Source organism: Macaca thibetana, chromosome 8 (genome assembly GCF_024542745.1).
Source record: "Macaca thibetana thibetana isolate TM-01 chromosome 8, ASM2454274v1, whole genome shotgun sequence".
Taxonomy (NCBI): Eukaryota; Metazoa; Chordata; class Mammalia; order Primates; family Cercopithecidae; genus Macaca; species Macaca thibetana.
The window spans coordinates 54040920-54060053 of record NC_065585.1 but is presented as its reverse complement, the minus strand read 5'-3'; the positions used below and the strand labels follow the sequence as shown (position 1 = coordinate 54060053).

Below are 19134 nucleotides of genomic sequence, written 5' to 3'. Positions count from 1 at the left end.
CATTTATAACCTGACACGTCTACCTTACTGCTGTGTCTGGTTTCCATTGGCTGGAACAGGGACTTCACATTCTGTATTTGTCTTGATTGGCTAGCAACTTAGAACTTTTTAAAATAGGCAAAGGCAGAGGAGAACAAAGGAAGGAGGAAGTAACTTGTGGAATGCTGAGAAAGATAAAAACACCTTCAAATAAAAAGAGGAACAGACTATGACCTAATGCTTGCTTGGACCAGTATAATCATGCCAGGGCAAATATTTAGGCTACATTGTGGGAGCTAAGAACATAAAGTACGTTGATTTCTTTATTACGGCTAGCAGATATTTAAGAATGTTAGCAGAGGTCTTTGAATAAATTTTGCTTCTAAGAAAAGTTACTATTTACTCCTAATTAGACAGGGAGGACAGTCTTTGAAGAGGAACCTCTACTTTACTTTTTACAAAGATATCATGAAAAAGGAATGCTATTAAAAAATCAGAGCACAAAGGCTTCTAGAAATTAAAAATTAAGTTAGATCATCTGAAATTAAAATTTTAAATTAAGATGAGGAGATATAATGAAGAAGTTTCCCACTAAATAATATTTAAAAAACAAAATTAAAAACAAAAAAATGGAATGGACAGTAACAGGGCCCACTGAATATCCAAATGATGAGTTCAAAAAGACCCTCACTAAGACACAGCCTCATGAAATGTCAGAACACTGAAGAAAATGAAAGAGGAAAAAGAAAAAGAAGAAAAAACATGTCATATCAAAAGGATCAGGTATCACAATAGCAGTTGATCTTCTCATTTAACAATGGAACAAAGACTTTAAGTTTCTGAAAGGTGACAACTGGCAACCTAGAATTGCATATCTATACAAATTATAAAGTGAATGTAAGATCACATTAAAAACTACTTAAGATAAAAAGAGTTTAAATATATTTCCCTGCATCTTGTCTCAGAAAGCAGAGTAAATGTGCTCCACCAAAATGAAAGAATAAACCAAAACTGTGAGGATGGCATGGGATCCAACACAGGAAGGAGGTAAAAGGAATTTTCCTGATGATGGTGAAGGGAAGGATGACAAATATGTAGCAGGAAGCCTAAATAATAGATTCCTTGATGCATTTAATTATAATAATAGGTATTTTATAGTTCTATACAAGAATATGAGAAGAATGAATGATTTACACATAGAAAATTAAATCCAAAGGAGGGGGCAATTATTTATAAGTCCAAGGAAATGTTAAAATCCATACACAAGAAAAATGTACCATATTGCTTGGTTCATCTGTGAACATAATTTACCTAATCATAAAAATTGTAAGCACTAAGTATTAATTAAACAAAATGTTGCAATTTGGGAGTATGAAAGCAAGGAAAGGAATATGAGTGGGAGGGCAGTATGAGTGCTAAGTTCTCATCTTGCAGTTTACTAGTTAGTGGGTAATGTCTAAAATTGCTTAATCAAATAGAAAAAGGATAAGCAAGCAATTTAAACACATAGAAGTCTGGCCAACCTTGTGTAACCCCATCTCTACTAAAAATACAAAAAGTAGCCAGGTGTGGTGGTGTGCACCTGTAGTCCCAGCTACTTGGGAGGCTGTGGCAGGAGAATCACTTGAACCCGGGAGGCAAGGGTTGCAGTGAGCTGAGATTACACCACGGTACTCCAGCCTGGGCAACAGAGTGAGACTTCATCTCAATAAATAAATAAATAAATAAAAATTTAAAAATAAACACATAGAAGTGACTATCAATAAAGCAGCTGAAAGAGTTGAAAGCATTTTAGGAACAGTAACTGGGGGTCAACTAAATGAGAAGACTGCAGTCCCATTTGACATTTAGAACTATATACATAAAGTTCTTTAATAAAAGTAAAATTACAAATAAAAAGCAAATCACTTATATTTTCTTAAGCCCATTCATGTCTTAGTGACAAGAGTTTTTGTTTATAGACTCCCATGTGTATACTCTGATAAATATTTTTCATATTCAAGTTCTAAAGAAAATCTTTTGTCTCCTATATGGGCTGAACAATAAAAGAAAACCTGTCCTTATCCTTCCTGACAGGGTAAGTTAATTATGAATTTAACTTTAAAAAAATCAAACTAAGTTTAAGTTAGAAGTAGTAAAACAGAACTTCTATAACTTTTGCTCATATCAAATTACTTATACTTTCTTATTCTTTATCTAATGGTTTTACCTAATTATGGGTAACAGTGTTAACTCCCTTTGCTCCAAGAATAATTTACAAAAGTCAGAAAATTTTTGATAAATTATGATTCAATTTTTCCTGAATCTAGAAGCCATGAAGCAAATCTACTGCATGAGACTGTGCACTTTGACCTCTGCTGAGCAGGTGAGAGCAGAGCTAAGACTCAGCTGCTCACCAAGCCAAGACGCTCATGGAAATAAGCCTGCGCACAATTTCTCATTGGCCTACATAGAGAGGATCCTTTTTGCAACTGGACCTATCAGAGCACGTACCTTTTATCCAGTTCACAGAAGATGCTCTATATCCTAGCTGCACTTCTGATTGTCTGCCTAAATAAGGCTCTATTTTAATATTTTGATTAATTTGCATTTGGACAAAACTGTAAGACTATGACCAGTGGTCTAATCTGTAAGATCATGACCTATATTTACAGATTAATAACAAATGTCCAGTGACTTACCAGGAATGTGTTTCCACAGTGCCCACACACAACCCTTGTACCTTCTGGTTGGATTGGCAATGCAGGTTGAGCTGGTTGTTCTTCAGAAATAAGCATTACTGGGCCAAGGTTAATTATCCGTCTACTATGAAAAGAGAAAGGAAACAACTTCACTATCCCACAAATGGATTGAGAGCAAAACCTGCAACATAAGGCCAGAAATATGAAATGTGTTATACTTGTTTTATAAATTAAGTGAATGAAATCTCAAGCTGGAGGAAAAACTACAGAGAGTAGCAATAGTCAGTTTTTCAAAAGCAAAATATGAGTCTTTCTGTACTTGGGACAGAACAATATATTATAGCATTGGTCCTAATCAATGGCAACCATTTAACTGCCATTTCCAAGTTTTTATAAGTTCAAATCAGAAAACAGTTGTTACCCTTCCCTATCTAGGAAGCCAACTTGAGTTTGGTAGAAGACTGACTAAGTTAAAAATATTCTACATCAACAAAAATCTGTGTGCCATGAAGGCACCGAAGGGCTATGTTACAACCAAATTTCTCTGAGCAGTGTGATATTCCTTGATGCCTATTTAATCAGAGATGAAAAGAAAGCAAACAGGTTCCTCCTTTCATTTCTATTCTCTAGTCTATCATTGGATAGGGCTGTACATGATTCATGTAATGGTCAAAAAGCCAGAGAGATCACAGAAAAAAAAAACACAAGTAAGGCCTCTATATACTTGTATCTGGGTACATCCATAATGGTACTGGGCATGGGTGAATAATTCCAGAATTTATTGCACATATACATTCAGCAGAGATTAGTATAACATATAGTGAGATACACAAAAATAACTAAAACACTTGCAGGTGAAGATTAATTATATCAAAAGTAAACTAACTGATTATTTTTTTTAAGAGATGGACCAGGCATGGTGGCTCATGCCTGTAATCCCAGCACTTTGGGATCACTTGAACCCAGGAGTTCAAGAACAGCCCGGGCAACATGGTGAAATCCTGTTTCTAGAAAAAAGATACAAAAAATTAGCTGGGAGTGGTGGTGTGTGCCTGTAGTCCCAGCTATAGTGGAGGCTATAGTGGGAAGGCTATAGTGCAGAAGGTAGAGGTCACAGTGAGTCAACTCTTTGAGATTCTTCCCGTTGAGACACTGTGTCAAAAAAGAAAAAAAAAAGAGAGACAGACAGATGGGGTCTCACTCTGTTGCCCAGGCTGGAGTGCAGAGGCACAATCATAGCTCACTGCAGGCTTTAATCCCTAAGCCCAAGTGATACTACTGCCTCAGTCTCCCAAATAACTGGGAATATAGGTGCATGCTGTCACACCTGGCTAATTTTTTGTAGAGATGGGGTCTCACTATGTTGTTCAGGTTGGTCTCAAACTACCAGCTTCAGGTGATCCTCCCACCTCAGCCTTCCAAATTGCCAGGAATACAGGCATGAACCACTGGCCTGACCTCATTATTTTTAAATAAGTTCAATAAGTCATTGATTTATTATAGTGCATTAAGTACTTACATAACACGAATAAAACATTCATTGCTCATTTAAGAATATTATATCCCACAAATATCTATGACTAAGTTCAAACTAAGATTATCATTTCTTTAACAAAAAAAAAAATCTAGATTCTGGAATGACTTTGAAAACAAACACTCTTTCTAGAACAAAGCCTGGCCCATGAAGAACCTTTAATAAATACTTGTTGAATGAACAAATGAATGAATGAATGAATAAATCTTTATCTCTTACCAGTTGGGTCTTGGGCATCCTATTCGCCGAGATGTGTCCTTACAAATGAGAAGACAATTACAAGGGCATCTAACATATTTCTTCCCTGTTGGGGGGTTTTTGATTGGCTGGATAAGGGAAGAAAATGCAAACACAGCAATTAACCAAAGTACAGATTGTCAAAGTTTGTTTGTGTTTAAAAAGGAAAGGATTCCATTAAAACTAATGAAATACAATTGCTTTTGTGAGTTAAGGTTTTATTTTACGATTTTTCTATAAGACATATAAAGTCAAGTATTCATGTTTTGCGGTCCTTCAAGACACAATAATCCCTGGCTGACTTTTTTTTTTAGAATTTTCTAAAGAGAAAAAATTAAAACGTCAAAGATAAAATTAATATTTAATTGCAGATTTTAAGAAATCAAAATTTAATATATAAAGCCTAACTATTAAATAAATGTATTTCATCTAAACCAGTGTATGCTTTACCAGTTTATTACTTGAAACTATAAAAATATTGCTGAAAATTTAGTTGCTCCCCAAAGCTCAATTTTAAAAAAAGGAAAGGTGTTATTCAATATTTTAAACATTCCTAAATTACTATTAACTAAATTGAATAAAATGTCAAACTATTTGTAAACACTTTGGCACAGATGCTAATAAGAAATGCATAATCACAAAAGCCCAGAAAAACAATAGTGACATCCTACAGATATAAAATAACTTTAAATAATTTTCCACATAAATAGGACAAAGTTTATGACTGTAATGAAGTTTAGTACACAATATTTTCATTTTAGTGAAAACTAGAATGAATGTAGTTGTGATGTGGATAGATATTGAAGGTATTTATACATAACTGTCATGCTCAGTCTAGTTTTTGAAAGTAAAAAGCCAAAAGGCATTATATTTAAATTCACCATGAAATTCTCTTAATGGGGTTAGCTTTAAACACAGGGAGGTATTCTATGATGAAAGACAGAGAGAAGAAAAGTCAGGAAAAAAGATTACCATATTTGTATCCAGCCCACATATACTTTTAAGTAACATTATTAAAGTACTTCCTTTAGGAATAAAATGTCAAATAACAATTTATATTTTTACTAATGGAAATCTCCACTTACCGTAGCTTCATTACAAACTGTGCACTTAACCACATGCTGGTGAAGCTTGCCATCCAAATTGATTAGTGATTGGCACACACGGCAGTTTATTACTGGAATACCACTGGCATCTGGACTGGCAATGGCTGTATATGGAGGTGGGAGCTCCGCTGGAAAGATATTAGTCACTGAATCAGAGTCTTAGAGAAATTACTATGGCTGATTTGAGTATAGAAGCAATAAAAGTAAAGAAGAAACAATCAAGATTTTCCCACGTTCTTTTATTTATTTTTCAAAGCTAGCCAATTTATCTTACTTTTAGAGCATAAACATCCATGAGACTCTTATCAAGTAAAATAATTCTTAACTCTGATAAAATCTAAATCATGTTTGCCTAGGTCTATCCCAATAACCCAGTTTCCTTTTACTAATCTATACTCAAAATGTCACTCCATTCCTATTAGTAAATTTGTACAGCCTCTAATAGGACAGTGGTGATTTATGACTACAATAAAAATCTTACACAAGTGATCTGACTCCCAGGAAATAAAAATGGTCGATGAAAGCAAAGTTTTAAAATTGCTTATCCATACATATAAATCATGTAGCTGTCATGCTCTGTCTTTATACTGGAACCAGTATAATGACTGCTGGCTATGACAAGAATAAAACAAGGTTTTGGAGGAAGTCAAGAAGAAACAAAAATGAACCTAAGAAAACTAAACTTCTCAGCATGGAACAAAAATGGGAACCACGCTAATTTCAGACACAAAACAAAAATAAAGTAAATATAACAATTTTTAGTCTCAAAATTTACCTACCATTAAAAATGTAAGAAATGCACCAAAGTGTTTATGAGTAAAAAAATGTAGTATGTGGGATTAAAAACTTCAAAAACCATAACAACAACCACAAAAAGAATGGGGAAAAAGATGAAACAAGAGTAGCAAAATGTTGGTAACTGATGAATATAATGACATGGAAGGTCATATTTTCACACTACTTTTGGGTATGTTTGAAAATTCCCATAATACAAAGACACACACACAGTGTTTTTTCAAGAGTCCTAAGGTTGACTCAGTGAGTGAGTAAAGGGTGGAGGCCCACTTTCAAAATCAGGTATCTACCAGAAGTGTATATTTGTGGCAAAAGTCTGAGAAAACGTATCCTGATATACTACTCTGGAATGTGATTTCTAAAGGACTCCTAACCCCTTTCTGCAACCATCTCAACTAAGGAATAGAAGACTTTTCCAACGTAAAGTTTTGTCTTGGGACATTTAGAAAGGGCCACACTCTAATGCATGATGGAATCACGAAAGAGAACTGATATCTCAAAAGGTTTTTGTAACACTATAAAATATAATCACAATAGCTAATCATAATAAGAGCTGTATTTGAAATCGAGGTTTTCTATCCACTGTATAAGATTCTAAATTTTGTGATATTTTAAAAAGAATTAGAGCATAAAACATTTTGGTACATTTAAAACACACATATTTCCACCTGATCCTTGGGTTATGATATAGGATTTTTTTCAGACTGCTAAGGATTAGCAACAAGTGGTATTCATTCAAATGATTCCTAAGACAAATTGCTTCAGCAGCCAAGGCTCTGAAAGAAGCCACTTTGAAATGACGATATGCTCACATTTCTGGGAGGCTTATAACAGAACACTACCAAACACTGAAATTCAAAAGGAGCTGTACATGTCTTAAATTATAAAAATAATTTTAAATCCGTGAAAAGAATTTGAGCTTGATCCAGAGTGAACTGTAATGTATTAATCAAGAAGAAAAAACACGTTGAAGAAACAATGAGTCAATAATATACTTAAGGTCTTGTAATTTGCAGATTACTCTGTCAGATCTCAATAAAGAAGGCATTATTCTCAGGGAAGGAATATGTACCTCACTAGAAATTCAAGACACACTGCCTGGTATATAATAATGAATATTATTTTAATAATTATTTGCAGTAGGATTATTAATAAAAATTGCTTACTCTCTGGCCTTTTCCTTGAGTTGTACAGTAACATTACGTAGTTCTCTCATAATCCCAGGTCTCTATCTTACACAGAACGATAGAAAGGAAACTTAAATGCAAGACAGTTTTATTAAGAAAACAAGGGCATTGGGGGAGAGGAGGAGATGACATATTGCTACACTACATAAAAGGACACAAACCCATACACTCCTCAGCTTTGCTCAAAGAAATCTCCTAAGAAAATTTCAGAGGGTGATCTTAACAGTCATTAAAAGGGTATTAGAGCCAGTAAAACCCTGTAAATTTTTCTTCTAAGATTTGTAATACATAATTTTTAATCTGCCAAGAAAAAAAAACCGCCTTCAATGACAGAAATATGCTCAAATCTACTCTTCTGGAGGCTTGGGAAGTGGAGGGACATGGACAGAACGACCAGTGAGGATTATAAATCTAATATGAGAGAGACCATAAGCTCCACAAGGCCAGGGGCACATCTGGTATGTCCACAGCTACTTCACCAGTGCTTGTCATAATGCCTGGTCTATGACTATGCTTACTAAATGTTTATTGAATGGCTGAATGAATTAATACATCAGTGAGTCATTAAAATTTATTAGACATATCTATTTCTCTTGGAAAAATAACACCAAGTATTAGGTTGGTGCAAAAGTAACTGCGGTTTTTGCTATGACTTTCAAATGGCAAAAACCGCAATTACTTTTGCACCAACCTAATATATTAACCCTACTCTCCTTGCAGGGGAGCTAAGGTCCTAGCAGGGGAGTGCAGGTTGATGGAAAACGAGGCCTTCTTTTATACAGAAGACTACCCTTTCCAAATAATGCACTGAGAGAGGTGAAGTAGTCAGGGGACACTGGCCTGGCCCACCAGATAAATGGAATCAATCCAACAGATCAATAGAATGACAGATGCTGCAGCCTAATTGCCACAATAAACAGTGCTTCCCAGCCTTTCATTTCAATGTTCTATCCATTACTTCGGCCTTCAACTGATTTAGACAGAGATATTTCTTGTACTTTTGGCCTTTCCCTATTACTCAGATTTTACTTCAAAGAAACATTTACTTGTAGCTCCATCTCCTCTTATATGGGACTTGTAATTCTGGAGATTCCAGTTAGTAAACTTACAACAATTAGATTAAGATTATTAATTTAAGCAATTAATAATTAGATTATTATAGATTAAACCTATAATAATTAAATTAACTTAGATTTATTCATTTTGTCTCTTTTCACTTCAGGATAATCATAGCTCAATACAGCCTTGAACTCCTAGGCTTAAGTGATCTTTCCTCCTCAGCTTCCTCAGTAGCTAGGAATATAGGAGTGCACCAGCATGCCTATATTTTCACTTTAAAACAACCGATCACCACTATTCTACCTATTTTAAATTTCTGTACTACATTTAAAAAGTTCACTGTAATCTCAGAACTTGGGATCATTAGATATTGAAAGTCACAAAAATTCCTCATTTTGGAAGAGTCTTACTTGTTATCTAAACAATAGTCATCTTTTTCCATGGGGTTTGCCTAAATTAAAAAGCTTTTTTCCTCCATGTGAGCAGTATTTGTTAGGCCAGTAGTCCTTAATCCTAAAAAAACTCCTTCAAAGCTCCAGAATAGAACAATGTTAGAAATTCAAACAATCTTTGGAATTATGAAGTTTTATTTCTTTATTTTACAAAGAAGAAAACAAACCCAGACATTCTGACTTTTTAAGGGTTTTTCAGAACTTCCAGCAAAGCCAAAAACTGACTCCTCTTCTGGAGATCTCTCCACAATAACAGCTGTCTCCTTTAATAAATAATGACTTAATATAGGGAAAAGATTTAAGGACCAATGGGGGATTTTTTCTAGGAACAAGCAAACATCTGATAATGTAGATTTCTGGAGAATGAAATCTTGGTTAAAGAGAATTAAGAGGAAGAGGAGAAGGAAGAACTGGGGTGGGGAAAATTAGAGTATGTTTTAAAAAGAAGAATCATTTCACAATAAAAGCTTCAGAGAAAAACGTACTCATAAAAGGGAGAGAATGATAGTTTATTAATCACAAGGCATACATAATGATCTTTCTAAAACACTCAAAAGGAAGCATTATATTCCGTAAACCCACAAGTGATCAGATTACATTTCCCATCACAAACATTTACCTAATTTATGTATTTTATGCGAAACAGTCCCTCTGTCTTGCTAATTCATTCTGGTGTATTAATCCGTATTTCATTTTTTCTCAGAGACATCCTCCAGTATTTTAAAGATTGGAATTGTTTTGTTGGATTGCTCTGACCTTTATTATCTCAATTATTCCTTTGTACATCTCCTCAATGACAGTATTTGGCAGTTTAATTCACTTACTACATTAGCATCCTCTATATGCAGCCCTTCAGGCTCTTGACAAAGATGTTATATCAAAATTGAAAATGACATCAGCTTAAAATGAGAGATATTTTACGATTATAAGAGAAGCAAGAAAAGTATAAAAGGGCAGCCTTTGAGGAAAGCCTGGCTTTTTTCTCCTCTAATTTTCATTGCAAGGATTCATTTTCCCTAGTATCTTTGTGCAGAATGTAGGTTAGGGACAGCTTGGCCACTATGGGTTAGCTGCTTTTAGCGTCAAACCTCTCCAGTTCAGTTCAATACACAGCAAAAGAAGACCACTTTCTGCTCCTCCCCATCTTTGAAACCAAAGAAAACTGTTTCAGGAGACTCAAGTTCTCCCAGAACAATGACATTCTCGGAAAAACTCATCTGGCTGAAGACAGGTTGAAAATATATGTGCTAGTTATCAAGTTACTGACCCTCAGTTCCAAATCCACCTTTACTCTCTATTGCGATGCTGGAGCTGGAACTCTGCAAACCACATTTTAGTTTTGTCAGCTGGCTCCAGGTTATGCTCTTAATAGGAGGTGATACTGGGAGGCTGCAAGGCTGGAGGAGGAATAAGGGGCTTATTCCTTCTATTTGTTACCTGTTTGCTCCCAATCTGCTTGCTGTTTCTCTGAACATCATCCTAGGAGTATTACTTCACCTTGGCAGTGGTAGTTCTTTCCCCTGGGAACACTGAAGCCAGTTTACAGTTTTCAACATTTGCCAGAACCAGTTTCCTTGTATAGACTCCCACACCAAATAGCCAGTGCTCCTTCCCAAGAAAGTAGTTCAGTTTCTCCAGAGTTCAGAGACACCAGTACAAGCTGGCCGGTGCTTCTTCAGAAGTCATATTTCAGTTCTGCAGGACCCCTCCTCTAGGTTACTAAGTTTTAATAAGTTCAATCTCTTCCCTTTGTTCCCTCAGCCCTAGTAGTGGCAGTTGCTTCTTGTTACCTCCTTGATACCTTAGGGTAATATACTTACCTTACAGTTACCTAGTTAGTAACTTTATACTTGGTTAATGATTCTTTATATTAAACTCCATTGTGTGGTTTCTATCTTGTGACCAATCCTGACTGATATAGAAATTCATATCAGAAGTGATCTCAGGAAACAATTCCTCAAAGATAGAATTGGATAAGTGGTTTGGTGAACTTGAGCTTAAATGCTACACCAAACTCCTTACCAATGGGAATTGGGATGGTAGTAATCTATGACACATGGTGCCATCCTGATGAATCAGATTATCCCCTGTAGTTGATTGTTTGCGGCTCCTTCACTTGAGCATTATGGTAGTAATAATTATTATATGGACTATGATGTGGATGGATCCTTATGAATGCACTGGGCCTCTACAGACAGAAAATGAGAAGCTCTGGTCTTTAAATTCTCAGCTCAAGTCATGGTTAGAGAACCAGAGAATGTCTATCTTAGCCTTAAAAGTATCACTTTTTCTAATAAACAAAGAATTTATTGCTGGAAGTCAAACAGAAATATTAATTTTGCAAATTACAAAATTATAACATCAAGTAATTCCACAGCCTTACCAGGTAAATCCACAGCCTTATCAAGTTTCTCATTGAAAGCTGGGGCATTGATTGCAAAGAAGTGGAACTCTAAAACTTGGAATGAGACCATCTGATTGTACCCAAACAGAGCTGAAAATCTTAAACTCCTGAGTCACCCTGAACCTCCACTGCGAGTGGAAAATATCTTTCCCTCTTGTGCCTAAGCCTTCCCTTGTTGGAAAACTCTGTAATGCCCTTGCCTGAGGCAGTTGTCTTACAAAGGGATGGCCATTCTTCTTAAAATCCACCCTCAAGCCCCTTGTTGTCTCAAGATCCATAACTAAGGTCAAATCTCAACATGTTTCAGAAGGGCAAATACAAAGTCTAATTCAGTAAGAGGTGCAGCTTCTACATAAAATAATTGCAACATTTTGATAATATGTATTTCCAGAAACCTGGAGAGTACTTATGAAGTGGATCCTAAGGGTGTTAAACCACAGAGAATAAAATACAACAACGAATTGAGCGAGATTTTCTGGATTCAGTGTTTGTTTTAAAGCTAGAAGTAGCTTTAAGCATTTACTTAATTGGTTGATGAGACTTGGTCTTACATTTAATGAGGCTGAGATGCTAGAATATCCCTAGCATAATGCAGAAAACGCAATCAAAGGCATATGGAGTTAGGAATGTTGAAGTGGATTTATCATATGAAACCTGCATATTCATACCTCACTACATCCCCTGAGAAGGGCCAGAGCATACTCCCTTCACTAAGGCATTAATGAATACTTATTTAGAGGAGCACATGCATCCTGCTGTGGTTTCTCTCCAATGCAGACCAGACATTACACTATGAGATGACCCCATTGAGATGTGCTGCCTGATTTCAATGGGGATGATGAACTCCTGGAGTATCAGGCCAAATAGCAGCAATTAAACACTGAATACAGGTGGGTGCATTTATTGCAAAAAAGAAGTAGTGGATATTACAATATTTTAAGCCACAGGACTTTTGGCAGTGGCTAATTGAAATTAGCCTAGAATTGAAATGGATGGGTTACCTGCAAAAATGTTGCTTGGTTGTATATCTTAGAAAAAACTCTAGGTATTTTAACCAGCAACCCAACTTTGGTAGCCATAAGAAAGAGTCACAATCTTTCAACCAGTTTCCAACAAAAGTGGGTTCAGCATGTACTGTAAATCTTCCTTCAAACTTTCTGCACAGAGAACTGAGGCTATTTACGAGACTGTGTACTGGGGAAAAGAAAATACCCAGATGGTTCAGCAATTACTAGAAACTGGTAGTTAAACAGTGCTAATTCCAGAGGGACTCAAAGCAGCTATCAAGTGATAGATGATGTCTTAGCCCAGATCCAACTCACAGTGGTCCCTGTAGACATGGGGATCCACTCTGAAGTTATTTTATTAGTTCTGAATATACAATTGGAACAAATACTCTTAGCAACCAGTAAAATTGCCAATTTTGTTCCCTGGCCCATAGGTTAATATAGGAATGGCCAAGTGGCAGTCCCTGGAACTGATACCAAAAGCAACACCACATCCCTGGGGAGATTTCAGAGATTGGTGAAATCTCTTAAATCTGTTAAAATGCAAACCTGTTAAAATGCAAGCATGTTAAAGTGCAAGCATGGTGATACCTATCACATCTTCATTCCACTTACTTATTATCTAAATTTGACTGCTGCTTCTAACTGAAGAGATGTGATAAGGCCACTGTATGAGTGGCCTTATCACATCTCTTATAGGAAGTAAAAAGTAGATCTCATTCACACCATTGCACTCCAGCCTGGGCGACAGAGTAAGACTCAGTCTCAAAAAACAAAACAAAACAAAACAAAACAAAAACCTGTATGAGCTCTAAGCTCTAATGCCAGAGAAAGTCAAGAATCTTTAGAATCAATATTTACCTTTTTAGGTAGGTGTTGAGAGATATCTAGTGAATAAATCCCTTAAATTCTGCTGTTTATCTGTAGCCTGTGGATTAATGGAATTTTATTTTAAAAATATAGAAATTACGGCTGGGCGCAGTGGCTCATGCCTGTAATCCCAGCACTTTGGAAGGCCGAGGTGGACAGATCACGAGGTCAGCAGTTTGAGACCAGATTGGCCAACATGATGAAACCCCGTCTCGACTAAAAATACAAAAATTAACCAGGAGCGGTGGTGCATGCCTGTAATCCTAGCTACTCGGGAGGCTGAGGCAGGAGAATCGACTGAACCTGGGAGGCAGAAGTTGCAGTGAGCCAAGATCGTGCCATTGCACTCCCTCCAGCCTGGGCTACAGAGCGAGACTCTGTCTCAAAAAAAGAAAAAAAAAAAAAACTACTAAAGTCGTCTAGGAATTAAACCATTAAAATGGTACCCCCACTGTAGCAAGCAGGGGTTACAGCCATGGAGTTCTTCCCTTTGTCACGTGGATGTTTCTAATGAGGAAAAAGATCTGACCACATGCTCTGCTGGATCACTTCTGTCTTTTGTTCCCACATTCCTCCAGCATCCTGTAAAACTTTCAGTCCTAAGTGACTTTATCATCACCATCATGACATCCTTCCCTATTTTCTCAGGTTATCATTCATTCACACAATCAGTATTTGTTAAGTGCCTAAATGTAAAAGTTCATAGGCAAGGGACTATAGTAGAGCTCCCTGATGAGACAGGAATCCTATCTCCCTCTTTGTCTCTCCCTGTGGGATCATGTGCATAGATAAGTATTAAGATATGTAGTGCAAGTGCTTTGGGAGGCTGAGGCAGGCAGATCACAAGGTCAGGAGATTGAGACCATCCTGGCTAACACGGTGAAACCCCGTCTCTACTAAAAATACAAAAAATTAGCTGGGCATGGTGGCAGGCGCCTGTAGTCCCAGCTACTTGGGAGGCTGAGGCAGCAGAATGGCGTGAACCCGGGAGGCGGAGCTTGCAGTGAGCCGAGATCGCGCCACTGCACTCCTGCCTGGGCAACAGAGCAAGACTCTGTCTCAAACACACACACACACACACACACAACAGATAGTGCAAATGTAAGGTATTGTTTTGGGAACATACATATTCCAGCAACAGAAATTAGAAAAGACTGCATGAAAGAAAGGAGCCTCAGCAAATGTGTAGAATTTGAATGTTATAATTTTAAGAATTCCTTTCCTACTCATCTACCTATAGGAAGTAAAAAGTAGATCTCATTTACACCATTGCACTCCAGCCTGGGTGACAGAGTAAGACTCAGTCCCAAAAAAAAAAAAAAAAAAAAAAAAAAGATCTCATTTGGAAAAGACTATAAATGGCTAATAAGTGTATGAAGCAATGAGTATGGTCTTGGGGAAAAGTGTATAGATAGTGATAGATCTTCCATCTCAAAACAGGATTCTTCCTATTAATATCTTGATAGGCTGGAGTAATCAAGCAGGATGAAAAAACCCATGCAACTGCAAGGACCTATACAGAGATGTGGGGACACAGTCTAAAAAAATGACTTTGTTAACATGTTTGAGGTACTAATCCAAGACAAACTTCACAAATACCAATAATATAATGTAGCCAAAGTTTACTGTATTTTATTACACATTAAACTTTTATTAGTAATATATTGGCATGGCTCAAAAATTAAAATCATTGTAAAAAGGCATATGCTCAGAATTGTTACTCCAACCCTTATGTCCATTTGCCAAGTCTTACTTCAGAGATTTCCACTTATGTTATTATTATGTATCCTTTTAGTATTCCTTGAGTGTAGCACAGGTAGTATACACATATACATATTCTCATTTCTTCCATCATTTTTACACAAGAGAATATGCCTTATAAACTATTCCTCATCTCATTTTTTTCATTTTACAGTGTATCTTTCCATAACTGTATATAGAGTTTTCGTTTCATTCTATGGTTATGACATAGCTTATTATGGTGGTTTTACAAAATAGCCATAACTTCTTTGGCACTCCTCCCATTGAGAGGTGAAGTCTTTGTACCTTGAATCTGGGTGATTTGTAACTGCTTTGACCAATAGAGCATGGCAGAAGTGACATTATATTTGACTTCTGAAGCTGGGTCATAAAAGACCTTATGGTTTCCACTTAGGTCATCTTGTATTTAGGGATGTCTGACAGTTTTAATAATGACCTATGTCCTCATTAAGGGATGGCAGCAAATCCAAATATGACTTTTGCTGAACCTGGCAAGGTATTTTATATAGAGAACTAGAACATGACAACCAAATTCTATAAACTTGGAAAAAACTTTGTTACAAAATTTTAAAATAACTTTATATTAGTTTGTAAAATCCACACAGCTAATATAAATCAGTGTTTATTTGGGATATGTCCAGTGGTCTAAAAGGGGTCTGAAAATCTCACTTTAAGTCTACTCACTATCATTTCTATATATTGTTTCTCCTCTGGATGGTCAGTCTTAGCACTTAATCTCTCAAACAATAAAATGTCATATCGTAACATGCCTTCTTCCAAATTCTCCCCCTGTAGAAATCACATGTTAAAAACGTCAAAAAACTCAGGGCTTTCTTGTACACTATTTTAAAATCCGTATTACAGATTGACTAAGCCTAAATATCTCAACAAAATATGAGAGGAAGAAAAATTTTACCGTTGCCTTTAGAAGTAAATGCTTAGAATAAAATGCGCTAATCAGTCATGCAGCACATGCGAATATATTCTACAGAGAAATAAAACAGTGCAAGCTAGTTGGGCTTCTAATTTTTAAGAGTTATGTAACATCCTTAATCTTCAATATACTACTATCTTTCCCATTTCTAGAAGCATACTGGAAGGAATAGCTATTTAGGTGAAAGAGGGACATTGGAACTAAAAGAGGTAAGAAAGGATAACAAGCATCTACATTTTAAATTTATAGATATATTTTCCTAAATGTGTCCAGCTTCCTAAGAACAACTGTGTCATAAAATATAAAAGCCAAAGGAAACATAATGGACCACTCCTTTGATAAATGTGGGAAACTGAGGCCCTGAGATGTAAAGTAATGATTCCAAGGCCAAACAGGTAGTAACTGGCTGAGATAAGAAGCCTCAGGTCTCCCAAGCCAAACACTATAGTGACGGACCTTCTCTGGACTCTAAAGGGAGTTACACATACTTGCACAATGCACCTGAAGTCCAGGAAAAGGACCCATGCTTTTTGCTTTTCTCACATTTGGTTGTTGTGGTTCTTACAGAAGACAAGAAACTCACTTTACAACAGCAACCAGAAAAGAAAAAATCTAGAAAAGTTCAAAAGCAACATAAACTCCTTTGCACACCCCCACTACCACCAAAATTTTTTCTAAAAAAGCAAAGAAACCCTCGTAAAAGAAGAGAAAACAGCAGGAAGAATGTATTCATTTTCAGGAGCTACTATGGAATGCCATTCCCAATTTAGTCAATTACCTCTTACTCATTATAAACATGAAGCACAGACCAGGCATGGCGGATCATGCCTGTAATCCAAGTACTTTGGGAGGCCAAGGTGGGTGGATCATTTTAAAATGGTCAGGAGCTCGAGACCAGCCTGGCCAACATGGTGAAACCCCACCTCTACTAAAAATACAAAAATTAGTCAGGCTTTGTGGCAGGTGCCTGTAGTCCCAGCTACTTGGGAAGCTGAAGTAGGAGAATCACTTGAACCTGGGAGGTAGGATTTGCAGTGAGCTGAGATCACGCCACTGTACTCCAGCCTGGGCAACAGAGTGAGAGTCTGTCTCAAAAAAAAAAAAAAAAAGAAAGAAAAAGAAAGAAACACAAAACACCTGAGCACAAAGGTGTATTCAGGGTTACCTGCTTTTCCCAAATGGAAGTATTACAGTTTCCATTTAGATCACTTCCCAGATAGCTGCTTATTGCCCTCAAAGATAGTTATGAACATCCATCCTGTTAACTTTCTTCTCCAATATCTATATCCATATAGCTAACATTTGTATGCATTTGGCAAACCTTCCAAAATTTTAACAGAATGCTCTACCCTACAAGTTTTACATTCTTGAAGAGTCTGCACAGTGCTTGGAAACAAACAGGAAATTGAGAGCATCATCTCCCACTCCAGGAAAATGCTACTGTACATTTAATAAATAATTGTTGAATGAAATTGCTCTCCAACCCCAAGTTTTCTCAGACTCCAAATCTGTACAACAAACTGCCTAATTCACATTTCTAATTGAATAACTACAGGTATTTCAAACTCCACATGTCTGAAACAGAATAGTGATTTCCACTGTCCTTCTCCCACCTCCCACACACATGGCCAATTCTTCCTCCTGTTTGCCTATCTCAGGTATAACCTTGTACCTACTTACTAGGGTCATTTTTGGAGATTTGTGATTCCTTTCTTTCCACTGACTCAACCCATTAGCAAGTCCTGTTTAAAATACATCCTGACACCAACACACCTCAGTGCTTCCATCACCTGTACCCTGGTGTTAGATCACCATCATCTCTTGCCTCTTCTGCTCTAACAGCATCCTGATTAGTGTCATGTCTCATTAGTCTGTTCTCCTCCACATGCCAATCAAGGGTGATTTTTTAAAAAAGTAAAGTGTTTTCATGTCTCTCCTCTGCTCCAACCTCTCCACAGCTTCTCATTATCCTCAGGACATAATCCCTTCTCCAGCAGGTGGAATAGAAATCTCTCCTGGGTTTCCCTCATCTACACCTCTCACCTCCTCTACCTCTTCTGCTCTCCGCTAAGTGACCATGCTCTAACCCACTGTCCCTTGTTTTTGTTTATTTATTTATTTATTTTTGAGACAGAGTCTCACTCTGTTGCGCATGCTGGAGTACAATGGCACAATCACAGCTCACTGCAGCCTCAAACTTCTGGGCTCAAGAGATCCTCCAGCAGCAGACTCATGAGTAGCTGGAACTACAGGCATGAGCCGCAGCGCCCGGCCTCCTCCTTGTTTTTAAAATAGCAAGTGTTATACTTGCTGTTCCCGTTGCATGGAGCACTCTTTCGGTAAATCTTCCAAAGGCTGATCCAACTCATGTTTCAGGTCTCTGGGTGCTATCTCTGAGTTGTCTTTCCGGGACACCCATCTCAAACATTTGCCATCCAAACAGTTACTTTCCACCCGCATAGGTTGCTTTATTTTCTTCACCCTTTGAAATGATAATGCTTACTGTATGTATCTCACAGGAATGTAAGCTCCTCAGCATCTGGAATACTATCATAGGCATTCAAATATTTGAAAGGATGACTGAATGAATGAAACATTTCTTGATTAATATTTTAAAGATGTTCAGTATAGGCAGAAGGAAATGTGGATATTATAAAACAGAATAAAAGAATCCTGGAGCCTGATGCCTACAGAATAATGAAAAAAAAAAAAAAGACTATAACAGCAAATGAGCTCACTACCATACTGGAAAGCTAGAAGCAGATCTATTTCACCAATGTGTGGGCTTTATTTTTCCTTGATGAGGATGTGGTCTCAGTGAAGCAAATTTTGATTTAAGAACCATTTTGAAAAAAATTCCCTTAAATGGAGCATTAGCAATAGCATAGCACAAAGGCTTCTCATAATTCCGCAAGGCCCTGCTTGCTCAGTATCACAGCAGGTGAACACTCTACTGGGGTTTGGGGGAGCATCAGGAAGCTGCTCTCAAATATCCTGCATCCAGCCTGGCGCGGTGGCTCTAGCCTGTAATCCCAGCACTTTGGGAGGCCGAGACGGGCAGATCACGAGGTCAGGAGATCGAGACCATCCTGGCTAACGCGGTGAAACCCCGTCTCTACTAAAAAATA

At 37.0% G+C, this 19134-nt stretch overlaps 1 protein-coding gene across 1 annotated transcript in view; it reads right to left on the bottom strand.

The window, feature by feature from the left end:
• Positions 1-19134, bottom strand: part of PIP4P2 (phosphatidylinositol-4,5-bisphosphate 4-phosphatase 2) — a 724054-nt gene that overhangs the window by 19583 nt on the left and 685337 nt on the right. Inside the window, exons 3-5 of the mRNA XM_050802629.1 lie at positions 5517-5665; positions 4414-4520; positions 2661-2784 (exon numbers count right to left, since the gene is read on the bottom strand). Of these exons, the coding sequence (XP_050658586.1) occupies positions 2661-2784; positions 4414-4520; positions 5517-5665 (380 nt within the window). The remainder of the gene's footprint in view (positions 1-2660; positions 2785-4413; positions 4521-5516; positions 5666-19134) is intronic.